This window comes from Populus nigra, chromosome 19 (genome assembly GCF_951802175.1).
Source record: "Populus nigra chromosome 19, ddPopNigr1.1, whole genome shotgun sequence".
In the NCBI taxonomy this organism is placed as follows: domain Eukaryota; kingdom Viridiplantae; phylum Streptophyta; class Magnoliopsida; order Malpighiales; family Salicaceae; genus Populus; species Populus nigra.
Window position 1 is genome coordinate 5,532,557 of NC_084870.1, and position 20,936 is coordinate 5,553,492.

Here is a 20,936-nt window from a genome sequence, read left to right on the forward strand (position 1 = left end):
GTATTAAAATTGGAAGAGAAAAATGAATCACTTCAAGAGCAACATCAAAATCAAGATTTAGTCATTGCCAATTTAGATGAGCATGTCGACCATTTGCTTTCTGTTGAGCAAACCTTATCAGCAGAAAAAGAAAATGCAGAAAGAGAAGCAGAACGTTGGGCTTCTGAAGCTATGCGCTATCATGTACAAGCAGATGATGCCAAGAATTATGCTTTAGGATTACGAGGCCTAGCCCAACAAGTAGCAGATGGTGAGCCAATGACCAGAAATGAATTCCATCAGTTTTTTGGGTTGATCAAAGATGGAATTAATGAGATCTCAGCATATGACGGTCCAAGGCTTTGGAAAGATTGACTTATTGTACTTTTAATATTATCAATTAATAAAAGGCAATTTCATCATCTTTTTGTTATGAGAAATGTTTATTTTGATTCTGATTTATGGCATCAAATTTCTCCCCCAAATCGGTTCAAGTTCCTGTAGGTTTGGAGTCCTCAGTGAGAACTTTCGTAAGAGAATCTGATCTGGTCTATTCCTCGTCATAAGGAAACCTTGAAACAAATAACAAATATGCATAAAACATATGGCATTTTACATCCATTTGTGCATTTCATTCATTTATCAAGCATGCACACGGTTGAAACATACGTTCCCCTACCTGAGGTCTAATGGACTGATGAAGATGGAAAATCAAGACAGGGGTTAGCTAGAGGCTCGTTATTAAAAGGAAGTTGAGAGCAGTAAAGGTGAAGTAGCTCAACTCACAAATCTGTTTGAATAAGTGTTGAGCTTCAAGAATGGAAAAGGAACGTTTGCACAGTCTCTTCCTGGGAACACTACTTGTCCACGTTCCATTGAAGTTGCACCTCTCCTTTTTCATCATGAACAATGACATCAATGCCTTCAGTCATCAATTAATGACGACAACCCTTGTTCTCGTTCAACTGCACTGATAGTCGCTCAAAGCCTTCACATATTCCAAGAGCACATAATAGCTGCTAGCTTTCTGTTCCTGGTGCATTGGCCTTCTTTCCAGACATCTCTATTGTAAACACCATTCCGGTCCAGGAGCATCGGATGCTGATCTAAGAAAAACAAGAGCAAACATTGCAACTTTAACAAAGCAGAATTCCCACTATAGGTGTTTGTTTGCTGCACTGCTAGTGAGAAATCAAAGAGGAGACAAAAGGGTTTCAGATTCATCATTTTCTCTTCCAGTTGAGACAACGCGTGATTCCACACGTCGGCAGTGGTGGTGCTGTATATTTCTGTGCGTTCCTAAGATCACTGGCTGTTGGAAAGTTTCTATCAATCCACAAATAACCACAATAACATTGGAAGATTGACATGATGTTGTGAGGATTGTCGAAAGAATTGAACAAGCTATGAAGAGGGGAATGATTGAAGATTCTACCAAGAATTCTAGAACAATAATGAGAGATGAATCAAAGGATGACCCTGACGATGGGAAGCCTTAATTATGTGGTCCACCCAGGTCTCACTGTAGCATCAATTGCTCAAATACATTTTCTAAGATTGACATAACTCGACCACTCGAGTTTGTCTACCAGTATCTGTTAGACTCTAGACTTATTGCCCTGACTCCACCAAATTACCTCATTTTGAGTGCGCCTTTATGCCCTCAACTCCATTTTGAGTGCGTCTTTGAGCCCTTATCCCTTAGGTAGTATGTTTTCTAACCCTACCTCCTTTTGAGTGCGCCTTTGAGCCCTCAACTCATTTTGAGTGCGCCTTTGAGTCCTCAACTCTTTTTGAGTGCGCCTTTGAGCCCTCACCTTTATTTTTGGGTGTGCCTTTGAGCCCTCATCCCTTTGGTAGTGCATTTTCTAACCCTACCTCGTTTTGAGTGCGCCTTTGAGCCCTCACCTTTATTTTTGGGTGTGCCTTTGAGCCATCATCCCTTTGGTAGTGCATTTTCTAACCCTACCTCGTTTTGAGTGCGCCTTTGAGCCCTCAACTCATTTTGAGTACGCCTTTGAGCCCTCATCCCTTAGGTAGTGCGTTTTCTAACCCTACCTCCATTTTGAGTGCGCCTTTGAGCCCTCAATCCATTTTGAGTGCGCCTTTGAGCCCTCATCCCTTAGTAAAAGATACATGAAATCATTAGGGGATTTTGTGCCATTCAGTTGAACAGTTGCAAGAGTTTCAAGAATCGAGTTGAGTTTGTGCAAAATGACGTCATCGGCCATATTGTCACCTCAACATCCTCAGATTGACAAATGATCAAAATGTTTGGCAAAACACAGATATCGCCAGAAAAGCTGGTCCAAGAAGAGTGTTAAACTGTCGATTCTTTTTGTTATGAGTTTTGTTATTCTGCATTTTATTTTGGGATCACATCTCATCTTTTAACGAAACATGTCTTTTCTTTGTCCCTTTGTTGTTCTGAAAGCATGAGATGTTTCTTTCAAAGGTTATTTTGACAAAATATTTTGATCAAGCTCCAACATGCGTTTAAGATTAGTCAATCCTGAAGATTAAAATTATTTTGCTTGAATGACTCGATGCTTGTTGAAATGACATGAGGTGACCAAGAAACTTTTGAGCTCACACAAGAAATTGAACCATACACCATGTAGCTAAGTTTTAGCAGTATGCATAATGACACGTAGTGGATTCAGTAGTTATGGACTCGTGAATTATGATTCTTACAAGTCTAAATCATTACATTGGATGAGGTCAAAATTTATCGGTTCTAACCGACCTTGCTTGAAATGAGAAAAGGCCATTTTTGTTTCATCCTTTCACAATTCTTGAAATATATATCCCTTGCAGTCCCATTTTGAGCTGATAGAATATTTCTTTCACAAAAAAACCCTGACTAGGATCACACCCCACGCTGGGGGCAATGAGAGTCTTTTCCTAGAAAAGACGAAGACAATGTTAGAGTTGGTGGATAAAGGGAAGGCTTAGAACAAAAGTCCAATGATTGAGAAAGGGCTAGAAGAAGAAAGCCAAAGATTGATAAAGACACAACAAATACCAAAAGTTAACACGAAAAATCAAGCGTTATGTCTTTTGGTGTGTCTATGGTAAAGCTTCTATGATCTTCAAAAGTTTAGATTGGCTATTCATCAAAGAAAAGTTGGATTTGCGTTATGACCTATGTTAAACAAATTTTGATTTTTGAGATTAACAAGGTTATATGTCACTGTCTCTACAAAAACAACGTGAGGAAAAGAGATTGATGAGTAATTGATGGTGATCCTAGGTTCTTGAAACCCTCAAACACCTTTTGAGATTGTGAAATTCCTTTCTTTCATAACCATGAACCATAGCCTACATTACGTGCTTTAGAAAGTCCTTTTTAATCAAGTAAGCAATCTGAACCGATAAATGGCGATCTCAAAACTTGAAGAGTTATTTCATACAGGTCGTAACTTCATGAATCAAGCTACTGATTATTATGTATGCTGATAAAATTGGTGCTAAGAAAAAGAAACAATCTTTCTTGATTAAGCCTCAAGTTTTGACTCGGGTACCTTGTTTTTCTTGAAATTCATAAAAGGTCACCTCATCACAAATAATCAAAAGGTATACCCAAAATTAGAGTTTAAAATGGATACAAAGAACCATGGAAAAAGCCATTTTAATCTTACAACGAGTCAATTTTTTTTCTCTCTCTCAAAATACAAGACAATCAAAGGACTACATTGAATAGCGTGTGTTGGATCTTTGACCAACAAAGCTTGATTTCCAAAAGTACTTTCAAAAATTGACATCTCTCTGATTTCATTTCAACAATCAGACTTGAATTGACATGATCTTTGAAATGTGAGATTTGATTCCAAAATAAGAAAGATTTTCAAATAGGAGAAACATCGACCGAGTTCTTAGATTCCTGACAGAAATGACGTCAATTCTCCTCGACACTCCTGGGGGCAACACAATGGACCTCCGAGAAGGAAAACAAACAGTGTTTAAATCAGCTAGGGGGTAAAGATGATCAAATGATGAATCAATGAACTGAGGACAATATGGTTCAAAGCAAGATAATCAGTGAATGAGCACATTCAGATCAATTATGGGCAATGATGTTCAAGAACAGTTTATGATCCAGTAAACCCCGACAACAATTGAGAACAAGGATGTACCTGAAAGACATCTTCATATCTTCATCTTGGTTTATCGTCTCCAATATGGCTATGACTATTGAAAGATATTATCACATGATTGCCTTTGAATGAATGTTAGGAGAATGCACCACACCTGCCTAGACTGATCGTGGGACCATCTGATTTGAAGCTCAAATGCGCATTGCACCATATGAGTATGGGTGATAAAAGCAATATCATTGATGAGGCCGAGACACTTCTTTTCACAATCTGGTTAGATCAGTTGAGAAGAACTTATTATGTTTCAATTGGAAGTGAGTTCATAACTGATTGACAATCTTGATGGGTGTTGGCACGATGCGCACAATCAATCAGAGAACAATTCTTGAAAGAATCCAGGAGATGAACGATTTGTTAAGCTTCTTAATGATAAATCAAGCAACACCACACTTGGGGGCATTGTCAAGCTTGATAAACAGCGAGAGCAGTAATCATCACGGACAACCCAAGATGGGCACTGCATTTACAACTGAGCGGATGGCTAGCACATGAATGAGCCAATGCATCGAAAAACAAATAAGGTTTTGGAATGCAAACAAAGCCACCCTATGACAATGAAGCATAAAAAAGGGGGAACCTATATTTCAAAAATAGGTAAGATGCATTGCATATCATCTAACTTCACGAGCATTGCATATTTGTTTTGCAGATATTTCACGAAACAAAATTCCCACTGGGATCCAACGAGACTCACATGAATTGAAGTTCTTGCAAATCACATCAAATATGGCAATTCCACAAAAGCAAAATTCATAAATGAAGACAAGAAAGATGGATTTTTATTCATGGAAAAGGGGTTTACAAGTACAAATGCTAAACAGTGCGAGGACGATCAGGGATATTTTCATCTTGATGGTTAATCATGCCTCGGAATTCCTCAAATTGTTTATGCATACGCTCCATCTCTTCCTCGAACTCAAGGTGTCGTGTGTTAACATAGTCCCTCCAAAAGTCAACACGTGTATTTAACTCTTGGTTTCTCCTCTCCAAGTTGTTTCTGTGACGTCTCTCATCACGAAGTCTATTCCTTAAATTCTCGATCTGATGTTGGAGATCAAGAACCTGAGTATTCAACTCAAGTCTTCTGGCATGAAGACGCTCTGCAACGTTCACCAAAGACGAAGTAGCTCTGATACTGAGAGCAAGTGACTGATTCACCGCTTCAATATCGGTCCTGGCAGCTAGCATTATTTCATCACGAGGAAGGATCATGTCTCTAGCCACGGCTACAGCAATATCTTCATTGTCCATTACAGTATCCTCTATTGTAACCGGACGACCATTCACTTCAAAGGTAGTACGCCAAACTGCAGGCTCTACTGCAGGAACAGGGTTTGGGTTAGCATTGGAAGAAGAGGAAGACATGATTAAAGCTTCAAAAGTTAAGAACTTTGAGAGTATTGAAAATGCAAGAAGTTGATGATGTCTTTTGCCAAATACTGCGTGATTTATAAGGAATTTACTCCTACCATCGTTTTGAACGACAGCTCAAATCTCAACTGTACATACAGTACTTTCTTGGGAAGCTTTCCTCATTTTTGGGATCCACAAATTGAATCTCAACCATACATAGAAGACTTCCTTGAGAAGCTTTCCTCATTTTTGGGATCCACAAATCACATCCCAACCGTACATACAAGACTTTCTTGAGAAGATTTCATCATCTCTGAGATCGATTTACAAATCAGATTTCAACCATACAGGTATGACTTTCTTTAGAATTTTTTCATCAACCTTGAAGCTTATTACTGAAATCACTTTCATGTATTTCACAAAATTATATTGAAATCACTTTCAAGTATTTTCAATTAGACCACTTGCGAGTTTCTTCGCATTTTATCATCGGGCAGGTCGCCTGGAACAATTAGACCACTTGCGAGTTTCCTCGTATTTTCACCATCGGGCAGGTCGCCTGGAACAATTAGACCACTTGCGAGCTTCCTCGCATTTTCATCATCGGGCAGGTCGCCTGGAACAATTAGACCACTTGCGAGTTTCTTCGCATTTTATCATCGGGCAGGTCGCCTGGAACAATTAGACCACTTGCGAGTTTCCTCGCATTTTCACCATCGGGCAGGTCGCCTGGAACAATTAGACCACTTGCGAGTTTCCTCGCATTTTATCATCAGGGTGGTCACCTGGAAAATAGGACCAATGTTGAAATAATTTTCATGTATTTCACAAGACTAATGTTGAAATCACTTTCATGTATTTCACAAAACCATTGTGGAAATCACTTTCATGTATTTCACAACATTAATATGAAATCACTTTCATGTATTTCATAAAATCGTTGCTGAAATCATTTTCATGTATTTCACAAGACTAATGCTGAAATCACTTTCATGTATTTCACAAAACCATCGTCGAAATCACTTTCATGTATTTCACATTGAAAACACTTTCATGTTTTTCACTTGGGCAGGGCGCCCATAAGAATTAGACCAACTGAAAATCTGTGTATTTTTCAACACTTCCATCGTTTTTCTTTACAAAACTTATTATGCAAAGTCAAAAAAAAAATGAATTTTCCAATGCCTTTGCACCGTAAGCATTGTAAAGAGGGGGCAACTGTTGTAACCCAATTTTGGATCCACCAAGATTTTCTCGAATGTTATTTTATTTCTATTATTATTTATAAAAATCCAAAAAAATTAAGAAAAAAAGTTTAAAAATTCAAAAATATACTTTTCTCGAGTCAACCGCATCTTTCCATCAAAACCGAGTCCACCGGGTCAATACGGGTCAAACCATGTCGACCAGGGTAAAAAATAAGTTTCGGACCGTTTCGGGTCAAAACCGTCATTTTTGACCAAAACCGAGTCCACCGGGTCAATACGGGTCAAACCATGTCGACCACGGTAAAAAATGAGTTTCGGGCCGTTTCGGGTCAAAACCGTCATTTTTGACCAAAACCGAGTCCATCGGGTCAATACGGGTCAAACCATGTCGACCACGGTAAAAAATGAGTTTCGGGTCGTTTCGGGTCAAAACCGTCATTTTTGACCAAAACCGAGTCCACCGGGTCAATACGGGTCAAACCATGTCGACCACGGTAAAAAATGAGTTTCGGGTCGTTTCGGGTCAAAACCGTCATTTTTGACCAAAACCGAGTCCACCGGGTCAATACGGGTCAAACTATGTCGACCGGGGTAAAAAATGAGTTTCGGGTCATTTTGGGTCAAAACTATTATTTTCGGTCATTAAAATTAATTTTTAGCGGTTGAAACGAGGTTTTTCTAATACTGATTTGAGTTTTTAATTTTATCTATATAAATATATATATTATTATATATAATAAAACAAAATTAATAATACAAATTTGTTATATTAGGCGGGGCAGTTACACTAATTGTAGGCGGAGTAGTTGGCGTACACAATTTTTCTTAAAGCAGATGCGTGTTGTCCCCTGTCATTGGCTATAAATAGCCAGTGACAGTACGCCAAAAAGGAAAAAAAAAAAAAGAGGGGAAAAAAAAAAGAGAGGAAAAAAAAAAAAAGAAAAGGGGAAGAAGAACAAAGAAAAATATTTACTATTCACGTTTTTTTCACTATTTCTCATGCGAGTAGGATATTGATTTTCAAAAAAAAAACAATTTGAAAAATACCAAATATATCCTAACCGTTAGATCTAGAGTGTTTAGATCTGAACCGTTGATTTAATAGGGTACAATAGAGCTGACCACACCAAATTAAAACCCAAATCAATCTCAGCCCTTAAAACAATTCTCCTTTAGATCCGGTGGCGCCACGTCACACGGTGTACCGAGATTTCGGTGCACCGCGCCACACCAGATCAAGGATCCTCTCATCCGGACCGTCCGATCAACTTGTAGATCCATCCAATCGCAGCCGCAGGATCAGTTAAACGACGATCCAACGGTTCGCAGCCTTCAGATGCACCGGTGAACCATGCGCGCGTTCACATCATAGCACAGCTCAGAGTCTCTCTCTCCTCTCGCCGGCGACTCTCTCTCTCTCCCCCGATCTCCCATCTCCGGCCGTCTCCAGCCTCCGCACCACCACAGAAAGGTTTCTACCCTGATGTAAAGAAAAATCCCGGTGGTTTTCATTGATTTCGCCGCCTCATTTGGCCGGAAAAGGGCCGCGATTGTCGGCGGCCACCGAAGCTTCAAGTCGTTGATTCTCCTTCGTCAGCCATCAACGGCGAACGATACCACCTCCATCAGAATTCTCGTTCTCAGATCTACCAGGATCGACCGCCGGTTGGACAGAAATGTCGCCGGGAAATCTCGCCGCCGCCCACAGTAACCGCGCGTGTGCCACACGCGCCGCCAGTGGCATTTTCGTAATTTTTCGAGAAATCCGAGGGTATTTCAGTCTTTTACCTATACATTGACACTCAGGTAATTTTTTGGGTTTCAACTGGTATTTTTGATATTTTTTATATGTAAATGCTTGTAAATTTTCTTGCATGTTGTAAAAAAATACAAAAACCAAAGTTGACAAGTCTCCTAATTTTTAGGGACTGATGTCATTTTTAACGCGTCTCCTATTTTTAGGGACCGACGTTAACCATTTAAAAAAAACAAGTTACCAATAAACCCAAAATATAATGGATTATATCCATTATTTCTTTTGGTAATCCAGACGTAATTCTCCTTTTTAGGGACAAGCGTCAATATTTTAGACGAGTCTCCTAATTTTTAGGGACTGATGTCATTTTTAATGTGTCTCCTATTTTTAGGGACCGACATTAATCATTAAAAAAATTTACAAATCAGCCCAAAATATAATCGCATTTGAATCAAATAGAAAACACACAAGTAAGGGTAACCTTTCTATTGAAAGGATGTTTTAAGGGTGGTGTCTACCATCCCTTAATCATAACTAACCCCGTACCCGAATCTCTGGGACCAGTGTCTAATTTGGGATTTCTAGTTCCCTCAAATTACTAGATGGCGACTCCAATAAAATCTTTGTTTTCCCCCAATTGAGAAAAAAAACCATTTTTGTTAAAATAAACAAAAAAAGCGGGAGCCGTCGCCCGACGTCGTGTATCGACAAATTGATTAGAGCAATGTATCTCAATAGTATCAAGCTAGGCTACATGTACTAATCATAAATCATTTCTTTCCTGACATATTAGTGAAGTCGTTAATTTTAAAGTCTTGGTATAGGCGTCCAACTCATTATAGTAAAACTCGTGAACATGAAAAAGATTTAAAGTGAAATGTCTAGCCCAACATCATATGACATGACAAACCACAAAGTTAGTATAGTTTTATACATGTAATGTTTTATTCAAAATTAAATTCACATTTAATTATTATCGAGCTCATATTGTGAATTGCCTTCATTTAACAACATCAAACATATTGTTCCCCCAATTCTCCAGATGACTGATATGGAGATGCTCTCACAATCAAAGCTAGATGTATTTATATTGATAGTTTTAAGTTAGTATTTATAAAAAGAGTTAATACGAAAAAAATTTTCTCTAAAAATATTTAAAATAACTATATTTTTAGGAATAGTAAACAACTGGCTATTTATCTCTTTTCTTTCATCATGCTTTACATAGTTAACGGTATTTATATACAAGCATGGTCACCCTTAACTGTAGTTAGGTATGGCCCAAAAGTTTTAAAGGAGTATCAAAAAAAATATTGGTATTGCATTACTTATGATACCCATGAATATGATACTCATAAATATGTGCATTATACATGCTCAAGAAAACATAATCAACGAATTTTTTGTTGCATCCCCTAGGGAGTTCTTAAGATTAGTGTTCAACCATGTCAACTTGATATTATCGCCTCTAAAACCATTAAGTAGAGGCACGAGTCTCAATAGACAAAAATATAAGTCATTTTGTTCAACTACCTCCTTAGGTTCTGTCACGAGGGCTCCATCTATAAAAGGGCAACTAACATGGAAACATCCTGCAACTTGGATGCCATCTCCCCAACACCTAGGTAAAACATATGGATCTCACATTTTCATTATTCAACTAATGCTCAGATCAATTCGTGATCAAGATGGATGTCACAGAGCATGTTGATATTATATATAAAAAAAAAAAAGCAGCCCTTACAATATATAGACGAACATGCTTATGCAAATCCATCACAATATTCTAGTGAGGTTTCATAAGATCATTATCCTTAAAATCAATCAACATTTTACAAAATAAATTAAAAAACCCTGAAATCAATTGGAAAGGGATCAAATATAAAACCAAGACAAAAAAAAAAGAGGAAAAATAACACTGCAATCAAGTATGAAATTGAAAACAAATTTAAAGTGGTGTAAACCTTGTGATCACGTAGTCATGTAATCCATACGTAAGAAAAACAAGTCTTATAAAGCCAAAGAATCAAGTTTGATAAGAGTATGACATAAAGATTACTTGAACCATAAAACCAACATTATTGGAATGAAATACTAATTCGCGAAGCAAAATAAAAGAAAGACACCACAAAAACAATTGTTATTCAATAAGTCAAATTCATTCTTTGTCTCAACAAGGTGAAAAGTGTTGCATCACACAAAACACAAGTTTATTCAAAATATAATATCTGATGAATTTTGCACAAAGAAAACAATATATAGTCCTCCTAAATAACCCTATTGGACCTTTATTTGGTTGCAAATCAATGGGCCCAAACAAATAATTAGCTACCATAAGCTTAATACCTAAAATAGTCTTAAAACATTGATTTTGGCATAAAACAAACCCAAACTAAAACACAAGCCCTAAACTGAATGTAAATATTCAAATAATGAAATAAAACAACAAATAAAACCTTAAAATAATTGAGATTAATACAAAGAAATAATTCATCCCAAAAGTAATATATCATTAAACACTTCAACTCTTATTTCCTTGTGTAGCTAAGATAAATAAGAAATCTTTATAAATAAAGAATTTTGGAACATTAAGGAATTCTTGTCACACTTGAAAACTATATTGCTACCTATTAAAGTTCCTTATAGAACTAGAAAACTTCAAAAAATAAGTTGTTGAATATCCTTGCGTTATGAGAAAATGAATCATCTCCAAATATAAAGTTTACAAGTCAAATAACAACAAATATAAAAAATTCATATTGCATCTGCTAACATGCATCGCAAGACTTTTCAAGCTTTGATTGACCTAAAATTTAAAGCCAATACAAAACAACATGTCTGGAAACTCCTGGAAAGGTTACAGCTCTGTTAAATGGTCAAATTAAAAGTTATACTTAATAGTGTTAGACTGGATAGTAGGTAGCATTACACTAAAATTCAAATTTGATTGGTCAACCCTTGCATGGATCGTATTATAAAGTTTACAAAAGAAATCAAGAAGAAAATCATACAATCAAAATAAAGAGCATTGAATCAGATATCTAAACAAAATAAGAGGACAACATAGAATTTTTTATCGAACAACATGTTTTTCGAGGTTAAGAGAGAGAGAAAAGAAGAAAGAAAAAAAAATTATCATAGTCAAACTGTCAAACGAACCACTACGCACACCACCTTATTTGGAAGGGAATGTCGTGATCTTTCTAAAGCCACTTTGGATGGACAATTTCAATCTCTTATCGTCGTTGCATGCACCGATTGAAGCACGTAGAGCGACCTCAAAAAGTAACGTGTGTTGTGCACACGCCAATAGTTTTTCTTTTTAGAATGTTAATTAATCTTTTTAAAATATATAATCGCCCTTGTTTTGAACCCAAAATTACAAGAATACAATAATGAAAAGTCAAATAAGCCCTTGAACCCAATTTTAAGAATTTATTATTGAAGAGGTAACCAAGTAAATTCACTATGATTTTTTAAATAAAAAAATGAATTCAGCTTTTTTAAATAAAAAGATGAATTCACCTATATACCAAAGGTAGATTTTTTTTATTTTAAGGATATTCTAATAATTACATTATGTAATTAATAAATAAAAAAATGAATTTACCCTTATACCGAAGATAGATTTTTTTTTATTTTAAAGGCATCATGGCCATTATATTGTGCAATTAAAAAGTAAAAAGATATTTTTGACCTCAATCAATATGATAATGACCGAATGATTCTGGTGCAATTACAATACTGCGTTAAAAAAGCATGAAAATGAGTTTTTCATAAAAGATAAAATGATAAATTTAGTATTCATATCTACAAAATACTATTTACTAACCCTAACCAAATTTTTTTTAATATATATACCCCTCGGGTTGACTTCGATATCACAAAATTATGTAAATATATATTGGAGACCAATTATTTTCTACAACATTTATTTTCTTTTATCAATTGACAACTTATAACAATAGGACAACCAATTATATCCTTTAGAATAGTTGGCTAGCCGTAAGAAGAAGCTCTGTACATATCTAAAGTGTGATTTATAGTGGTTTCTACATAGAAACAAACAGCATTCATTGCTATGGAGCCTGAACAAAGTATTGACCACTGATGTACTCAGATAGAAATCACAACTCACAAGCTTTACGACGTAGTTCAATAGCGAAAAGGGAGCTGATGATTGCTGAGGGAAAATATTTAATTGAAATAATTATGTTGGGGATCAAGATATTTAAACAAGTATGCAAAGAAGGTACTACTGATTATTATTATCGCGATTACAGGAGAGATTATATATAATAATTAATAGGCTCGGTATTCTCTGTTTTTTTTAATCCTGTTTTGAACTCTGCAACTGAAAGATCGTACATGATCCCTAATTGATAAACTTGGTATAAATTACTCGAATAACATAATCAAAAGTAAGTTGGAGCGCAAGCGACATCATCAGGACCGGGCATGGCATATTCGGGTGAAAGGGCACCAAAATAGACGGGTGCAGGGGCTGCATCGCCATTGCTTCTAGTCTGGTACATGGCACGGCGGGGACTGGCGCACAGGTTTGGCAAGTAAACTCCTGCATATACGCATGCATGCAATATATATTATTTGTGTACGAAGTTTCTGACACATGAAGTGAAAGGAAATAAAAAGTTGTAGTGGCTGCAGAGATAGATAAAGGATTAGAATATGGAAGTACCTTCTGCAAGGGCCAAATTGGAGTAGAGATCGACGATGTTGGGGCAAGCTTGAGAGCAGGACTTGGAGCAAAGTTTAGTCAAAAACTGAGGCTGAAGGAGAGAGTCTGATGAGATACCAACAGTGTTTCTACTGAGGCCACATGCAGTTATACACTCATCGATCTCAATCCATTCGTTCAGTACTATACCTACAGCAACCTCAGAAGTCTTGCATTGGTACTTAACTCCTCCATCTTTCGTCGCGTAATTCTCCAGCAAACATCGCTTCCCAGAAGTTGCAATTGAATATGAGCAAAGATCAACCGGCAACTGCTCGCATACAAGCTCACCTAGATAATACAATGTCAAACAATAAAAGAAACAATTCAGCACTGCTAGCATACAAGATTGAATATATCGACACAGAGAGAGAGAGAGATGAGTAGAAGGATTTAATTACCAAGAGCTCCATTAAGGAGAAGAGAGAGAGCCAGGAATGCGATGAAGGCCATATTTATCTGATCAGCAATGAGAAATGGAAGATGGTATGAGAAATCAGGTTTGTACGGTTGCTGGGTTTATATAGTAGAGGGAGCTGGGGAGGATACATCCCCCTCAGAGGTCAACAACTTCGTAGGTATCTTATGCTGATTTAAATAACAAGAGAAATATGACCTTGTATCAGCCAGTATCCGGCAACACGATTTACAATACAATAATTTTGGGAAGAAGAAATATAGCAGAGAAGAAGTCTTTGTTTGTAGTTAATTTCCAAGCGTCCATGTATTAAAATATACTTTGACATTTCTAGACACACAGCACATAACAGAATTAACAAACAGAATGAAGAGACAATTAGCAAAGAATTACACCACCATTCCATTTCTAACCAATAACTACTGAACCACTTGCTGCCCGCCCCGCGGTAGTGCATCCACTACATGTTCCTGCGGCTTGATCGGCGGCAAGATCCCATGTTCTTGTTCATATCACATTAATGGCAACGAAAATCTACTTTGGTCAGACCTATTTAGCTGTTACCATTTTAATTTTACCAATACGTCCATACCCTTGTCGTTTTACGCGGATTTGTCTCCTTTTGATATCCTCCCCTTTTTGTTTCATTTTACCGAATTTGGATACTCTTATGTTCAAGAAAACAAATGACAGATCATGTTTTAAATTTTAGTGATAGTTTTTTTAATTGAATAAATCTTAATATTGACTTTAAATTCAATAATTTGAATCAAGTGAAAGAGAAAAATTCCTCTGTTGCTCAGCTAGAGTATATTTAATATTGTGATGTAGAGTGTTTTTAACAAATATATATATATATATATTAAAATTATTATATATATATATTAAAATTATTATTTTTTATTTTTGATATTAGTATATTAGAACCATTAAAAAATAGTGAAAAAATATCAATTTAATGATTTTTTAAATAAAATAATACACACAAGAAAACAAAAGCAACCTCACTTCCAGCTTCCAGGCTTACACTTGTTTTTTTCACACATATTAAGTTTATCATTAATTAATTAAAGAAATATGTCATTAATTGATAATTTACATCACTTTTTTATTCATATTTTACTTGAATACCCCTCCCCCAGCAGTATTGTAGAAAAATACATCACAAAACAATTATTTTGAAACAAATAGAAATAAAAAGTAGACGGTCTCTTCCAAACATAGGAATAAATATTTATTAAGTTGTTTCGCTTTTATCACGCGCTAAATATGAGAATGCATTGAATATAAAATCATGGACAAAACCATTGAATTTGCCTGTGTTTGTCTCGATTATTTATTTAATTTTCATAATTTGCCAATTAATTATTGTGCTCTTTGAAGTCGTTGAATTAAACCTAGTTGACTTTTTTTTTTGGAAAGTCTTCGTGTTAACTATGCATGCTAATTATGCGGAAATTAAATAATTTTCGTTATAATATGACTTTTTATATGCATAAGAACCTATATTACCTTATAAATTCTCTTATATTTATTTTTTAAGACAATTTATCAATTTATTTTTCTAACATAGTTTATTTAGTGAATATAAAAAATCATCTCATGAATAAAAAATATTTAATAATATCATATCTATTTACTTACGTAGTAGAATAGAAACTTTATATAAGTAAATTATTGGATTAGTTCGATAAATTTTAGTTAATTGTATGAATTTTATAAACACAATTGTTATCTAACCAAGTTAAAATATAGGGGTAAAAATGAAAACTAACATAAATATAAGAATAAATTTAAACTATGAACTTTTGTGAAAAAAAAGATTGTGATATTATATTTATAGTCAAATTAACTATAGAGTATAGATAAATTAATGGATCCTCCCACTGCAATTGGTGACGTATATGACATGATAGTTCATACAGTGACATACTGCTACGTTGTACTTTGGACATTAAAAAATTGAACTTAAAAAAATAATAAATGGATTGAAGGAAATCTTTTAGGATTGCTATTGAATTTGGTATAATGGGATAAATTTAAAAACTTTAAACCTGTCTCTTTTTTTTTTTTTGTATATAACTTTGTTATTTTAGCAGGTTTAAAGAAAAAAAATCAAAGAAATAAAAAAGAAACAACTCTGATCAATTCTCTAAACTCATAATCGGTTTCTTAAACTCGTAATTAATTATTTTTTTATTTTTTATATAATAAAAAATAAAAAAATTAATTAAATATTAAATAAAAAAATAAAAAAATAAAAAAATAAAACAAAATAATTAAAAAAAACTTAAAATTAAAAAAAAAAAACAAAGAGCCAACAAAAAGGCCAAGAAGCACAAGAGCTTGAGGAAGGCTTTTCAGGAGATGAATGCCCCTAGTATTTTTATAAAAAAAAGTACTAGTTGACTCGTCATTTGATGTGGTAGTCATCACATTATTCCCTGGTTATAGCCTAGATTCCACCCACCATAACGGTTGTCAAAAAATAGGGAGATGGGTTTATTGGGTTTAAAATTTATTTCTCACTTATTTTTATTTAAAATCACCTAAAGAAACTCCCTAGACCACTTAATAACCCAAAATTACCTTAAAAAATAAAAATCAATCAAATAAAAAATCTCTAAAATAAAATCAACATCCTTTCTCATGAGTATTCAAATAAAAAATATTATCACGATCAGTTTTTTTTTCAAATGAAACTTATTGACTTTAAAAATAGCAAGTTTTTTCATTGAAAAGTAGTGAGATCAACAATTTTTCTCTTTCCTTGTTGTTTTGAGATGATTTCCTGTCTTATCTCTTAAAAATAAGGATTGAAAAATAAATAAAATAAATTTTTTAATCAAAATGAAAATTGTTGCAAATTTGGTATAAGGCATGTATTTTCTCTGTATTTTACTCTCTAGTCGCTTCCTTTTAATTTTGTATTTTTATAATAATTTAAAATTTAATTTCATGTATTGCTCATATTATGATAATGAAACCGACCTCATGTGTTTTATTATTTTGTTAAGGTTAATATATTAGATAATAATTGAAGAAATTTTCATTCAAAATATCTAATAACAAAAATATTAAGTATCATTTCTGGGCTTTTCTACCTAATAATTGAACATAAAAAGTTCCTTCTTCTTTGTTGCATGCGCATACAAAGTTCTTTACAACTTCAGACTTTGCTCCATCCTCCATGGGGTAGGAAAAAGATAGATAGACTACCGGGACCGCAAGAACTGTGAGAGTGTGGTGTATAAGTTATTTTTTAAATTTTATTTTTAATATTAATATATTAAAATGATAAAAATAAATATTATACAAAATCAATTTAAAACTAAAAAAAAATTAAAAACATAATTAGAAAGCAATGAAAAACCAGGCACAAACATGGAATTGACAACATCATGTCTTTTCTCGACAGACGAAAGCAGTAATATAACGTAATTACTTGAAGCCTGCCGTGAAAATGGTGGACAATTCGATGACGTTAACCAAGAGATGGATCAAGGCAGCAAGCTGACTGCTTGACTTGACTGACGGTAAATTACTACGAGATTACAAATAGATGTTGCCAAACATTAAGCTTTTTTAATGTAGAATAAATGGTGAGAAAATTTGGTCTTGTACTTATTTCTTCATCACTAAACATTCACAATCAAAATACGATAGTTCGAAGTGACCAAAGAAGGCACCGCGCTACTAGACATCTGATATACCTAGAGAAATTCCATCAATTATTATGGTGGAACAAAAAAAACAAGAACAAACAATGTCCCACTTCAGGAAAATCTTGCAGAACAAAGTCCACAGTGCTCAATCTTTGTTGCTTCTACCGTTTTCCATTTCCATTACTTTGAATTTGTATAATCTAACAATGATTCCTTTTCGTAAAATGTCTAACAAGGATGTTCCCGAAAAACAGAAACATTGAATACATAAAAAAAAGGACTTGATCCAAAAGCATGGAACACCCCGAGATACACCTCTCAGCTAAATGCAACACCTGCACAACTCACGGAACCAACCCAACAAAGATAACAGAGAAGGTATTGTCAGACTACCACTTCTGACTGAAGAAAAGAAAGGATTAAGCTGCCTGAACTTCGGTCTTTGCAGCAGTTTCTGTTGATTTTGGTGAGCTTTTCTTTCTTTCAATTGATTTTGCTAAGCTTGGAATGTACTTCCAGCATCGCTTGTGAACTCCACTTATCTTCTTGGGAGCATCGGCAATTGGTAATCCTGTATTAAATGTTGATAAGATCAACCCCGCCTCCATGTGAAGAAAAATATTTATACCAGTAAAAACACAGACAGCCAGCAGTTCTTGTTGTTCCGCATATCAAGCAAAATAGGGAAACAAGTCAATTTTAAAGAGGTCACTACCGCAAACATAGATAACAAGCAAAAAGGGAAGGGTGGGAAAAGGACTTTAGCAGATTCTGTCATCTACAGTCATTCAACATGCATATACTATCAAGGAGGAGATAGCATGTGCCATGTGGTAGAGAAAAAAGGAGCATCATTGAAAGCCCCATCAGAAACTATTAAGTCTGCGAAGGTTTCAAAATTGCCAAAGAAAAGAACAAGAAACCTAGGAAATGGTTTGAGCTCCACAAAAGTTTTTAACCCCTACTATAATTGAACTAGCATAACCAACATTTCCATTTAGTTCTTACAGAAATAAAATGCAAGCTAGATGATTTCCTACTAGATCCAAGACTGATCCTCTGTGTGCCTTTAGCGAGGGGAAGATAGAAGAAAGAATTTTCATACAACCATCCGAGTCCCTAGAATCTAAAGAACATTAAAACCTGTTCAAACAATAACTCTTTTTCAGGCATATTGAAATTTGAAAAATTATTCACCATAAATTAATATTTGATCACATGAAAAATGATCCAGAAGGGGCTTCTTTTTTTCCATATAAATTAAGGCAGGTAACAGGTATCCTGTGATTATGGTTTCCACAACCAATCACAGATAATTGAAACAAATCAGTAAAGTGAGAGAGTGGGCATACTGCAAACATAGCACAAATTCTTGTTCTACGTTCAATTTGTATTATTGCAAAGTCTTGTTTCAATGAGATAAGTTAAACTACTACTTCTAATGGAAATGGAACCTACAAACAGAATAAAAATGGGCAAAAAGGCATTCCCTATTCCTTCCTCTACGGATTTTTATGCGGTGTTTATTGCAGACACACTCCCCACACCTAAATACCTCCCCATCAATCTTATTATTAACCAGCAAGGTCACCACCATTCTACAGGGGTTTTTCCTCTTATTCCTTTGACACAACTGATACAAGATCTAAAAGCTCCAGTTAAACTTTGGATGCAGCCATTACTTTAGCAAGAAAGCTAGCAATGAAAAACAGAACATGGCCTCCACAAACTTCCATGAACTTCAATCAAACAGACAGAAACACCACATCTTTTGGAGGGGGGGGGGGAGAATTCAATCAAAAGAAAAAAAAACACATTAAAATAAAATTAAATAATGAAGAATTATAAAATTCAGAAAATAGCATAACTAAGACTGACCGTCTTTGTGAGCTATCCCCCACGCTTTTCCATGCCTACCATCCTGCAATGATCAGAAACACATTAAACCCAGAAGAATCCCTTAACCAAGATGAAGAAATAAACTCCAAATTTATCATAATCTAATGATCTCCAAGAAAACCTTTCAAAAAAAAATCAAAACTTGAGAGCAATGACCATAAAATCAGACCAGCCAAAAACCCTAAACCCAGCTAAATATTGATACTTACTAGTCAAAATATGAGTGGAAGGGAAAGGGAGGGTCCAGTACCTTGTAGAGATTGATTTTGGTGATCTCGTAAGATACATTGGCCCAATGAGATTTAGCCAAGTGGTATCCGATACCCCAATGAGGCAAGAACTGAGCCACCTCGAAGAGGTTCTTCTTCTTTCTTCGTTTCGGTATGGATGTTTCATGTTTAGGGTTTTGAGCACTGGCTGCAGAAGAAGAAGAAGAAGTAGTTAGGGTTTTCAGCAAGATGGTGAATGGTGATAATCTTTTGAATAAGCTTAGTGTTTGATTTGTAGCTGCTGCTGCTCTCTTGGTGAGGAGACTGCCACCGCCCATTCTATTTCTTTCTTTCGCCCCAAACCCCCCTTGAAATAATAGGGGTTCCTTCTCGTTTCTTCTTTTTATTTTTTTATTGCTCTTAAACGACAGCGTAGTGCGAAGTTGGATATTTTTTTTCTTACATGGTTTTCATGTATTTTGTTTTTAATTTTTCCCACCTTAATTAACCGCTCCTACCCTATCATAAGTCATAACATAGTTATTCTTCTATTTCAAGTCAATTTTTAATATAAAAAATATAATTTTTCATGTATTATAATTTGTTAATTAAAAAATAAAAAAGATAATTTTATATTTTCTATAAAATAAATTAAAAATATATATAAAAACAGATAAATAAAAATAAGTTAGCACTAATTAAATAATAAAGCATGAATCTAATATTTATAGTTGAAACAAAAGATAAATACGCATATAAATATTTTATACTTGTTGTTCTTTATATTTTATATATTTTTATTTATTTTATTTTAGAGGATAATTGTCTTTGCTAATAACAAATTATTTTTTTATAAAAACATCATATAATTTATATAAAATATAAAAGAAAAGAAATTACAAATAAATTAAATTAATTTCTTTGAAGTATTGTGAAACTATAAAAATATAAATAAATCAATCACAATATTTTAAAAAAATAAAGCTACAATCAATGATTTAAAAATAAAAAAGAGGATTTTAATTAATATTAAAATTAAAATTAAAAAAATAAGCACTAATAGATCAACATGCTAGGCTTACCGGTTTCTAGTAAAAAGGCTAAGTCACTTGGTATTTTTTTATTTTATTTTTGTTTGCTCAAGATTTTTTTTATAAATAATCAGGTGACGTGTCATTTGTTAATTAATTTTAAGGTTATCTTAGTATTTAAAATTAGAATCCAGGTTTTTAGAACTTAAAAACCTAATTTTTAATTATTTTACTCAAAAATATCTTAAAATCACTACATCAAACTAATTATAAAACTTAAAATCACTCCAATAAATGAAATCAAATGAATGCAAAAGGTTAAACATATCACAATCTGGTTTTCTCAACTTGAAAAACATCATTTTTTATTAAACTTCTCTTTAAAAATAGACTCATTAACATAAATATTTATATTTTTTATGGTTAGAATATGATTATCCAACTATTTAAAAAAAAAAATTGCAATTTTTTATCATACTTATCATTCATAAACTGAAATGTAAAAAAAAAAAAATACTATCAA

The 20,936-nt window shown here is 34.2% G+C and overlaps 2 protein-coding genes across 2 annotated transcripts; both read right to left on the minus strand.

Annotated features, from left to right (window-relative positions):
- Positions 1–12,683: 12,683 nt before the first annotated feature.
- On the minus strand, positions 12,684–13,738 carry LOC133679115 (uncharacterized). The gene is made up of 3 exons (XM_062101625.1): positions 13,593–13,738; positions 13,153–13,482; positions 12,684–13,029 (listed from the first exon to the last, which is right to left on the minus strand). The coding sequence occupies exons 1-3, from the start codon at positions 13,642–13,644 to the stop codon at positions 12,869–12,871; spliced, it is 543 nt and encodes a 180-aa protein (XP_061957609.1). The 5' UTR covers positions 13,645–13,738; the 3' UTR covers positions 12,684–12,868.
- A 3,581-nt stretch (positions 13,739–17,319) lies between these two features.
- On the minus strand, positions 17,320–19,763 carry LOC133679624 (uncharacterized). Its single transcript, XM_062102279.1, has 3 exons — positions 19,424–19,763; positions 19,153–19,195; positions 17,320–17,845 (listed from the first exon to the last, which is right to left on the minus strand). The coding sequence occupies exons 1-3, from the start codon at positions 19,718–19,720 to the stop codon at positions 17,694–17,696; spliced, it is 492 nt and encodes a 163-aa protein (XP_061958263.1). The 5' UTR covers positions 19,721–19,763; the 3' UTR covers positions 17,320–17,693.
- Positions 19,764–20,936: the final 1,173 nt, after the last annotated feature.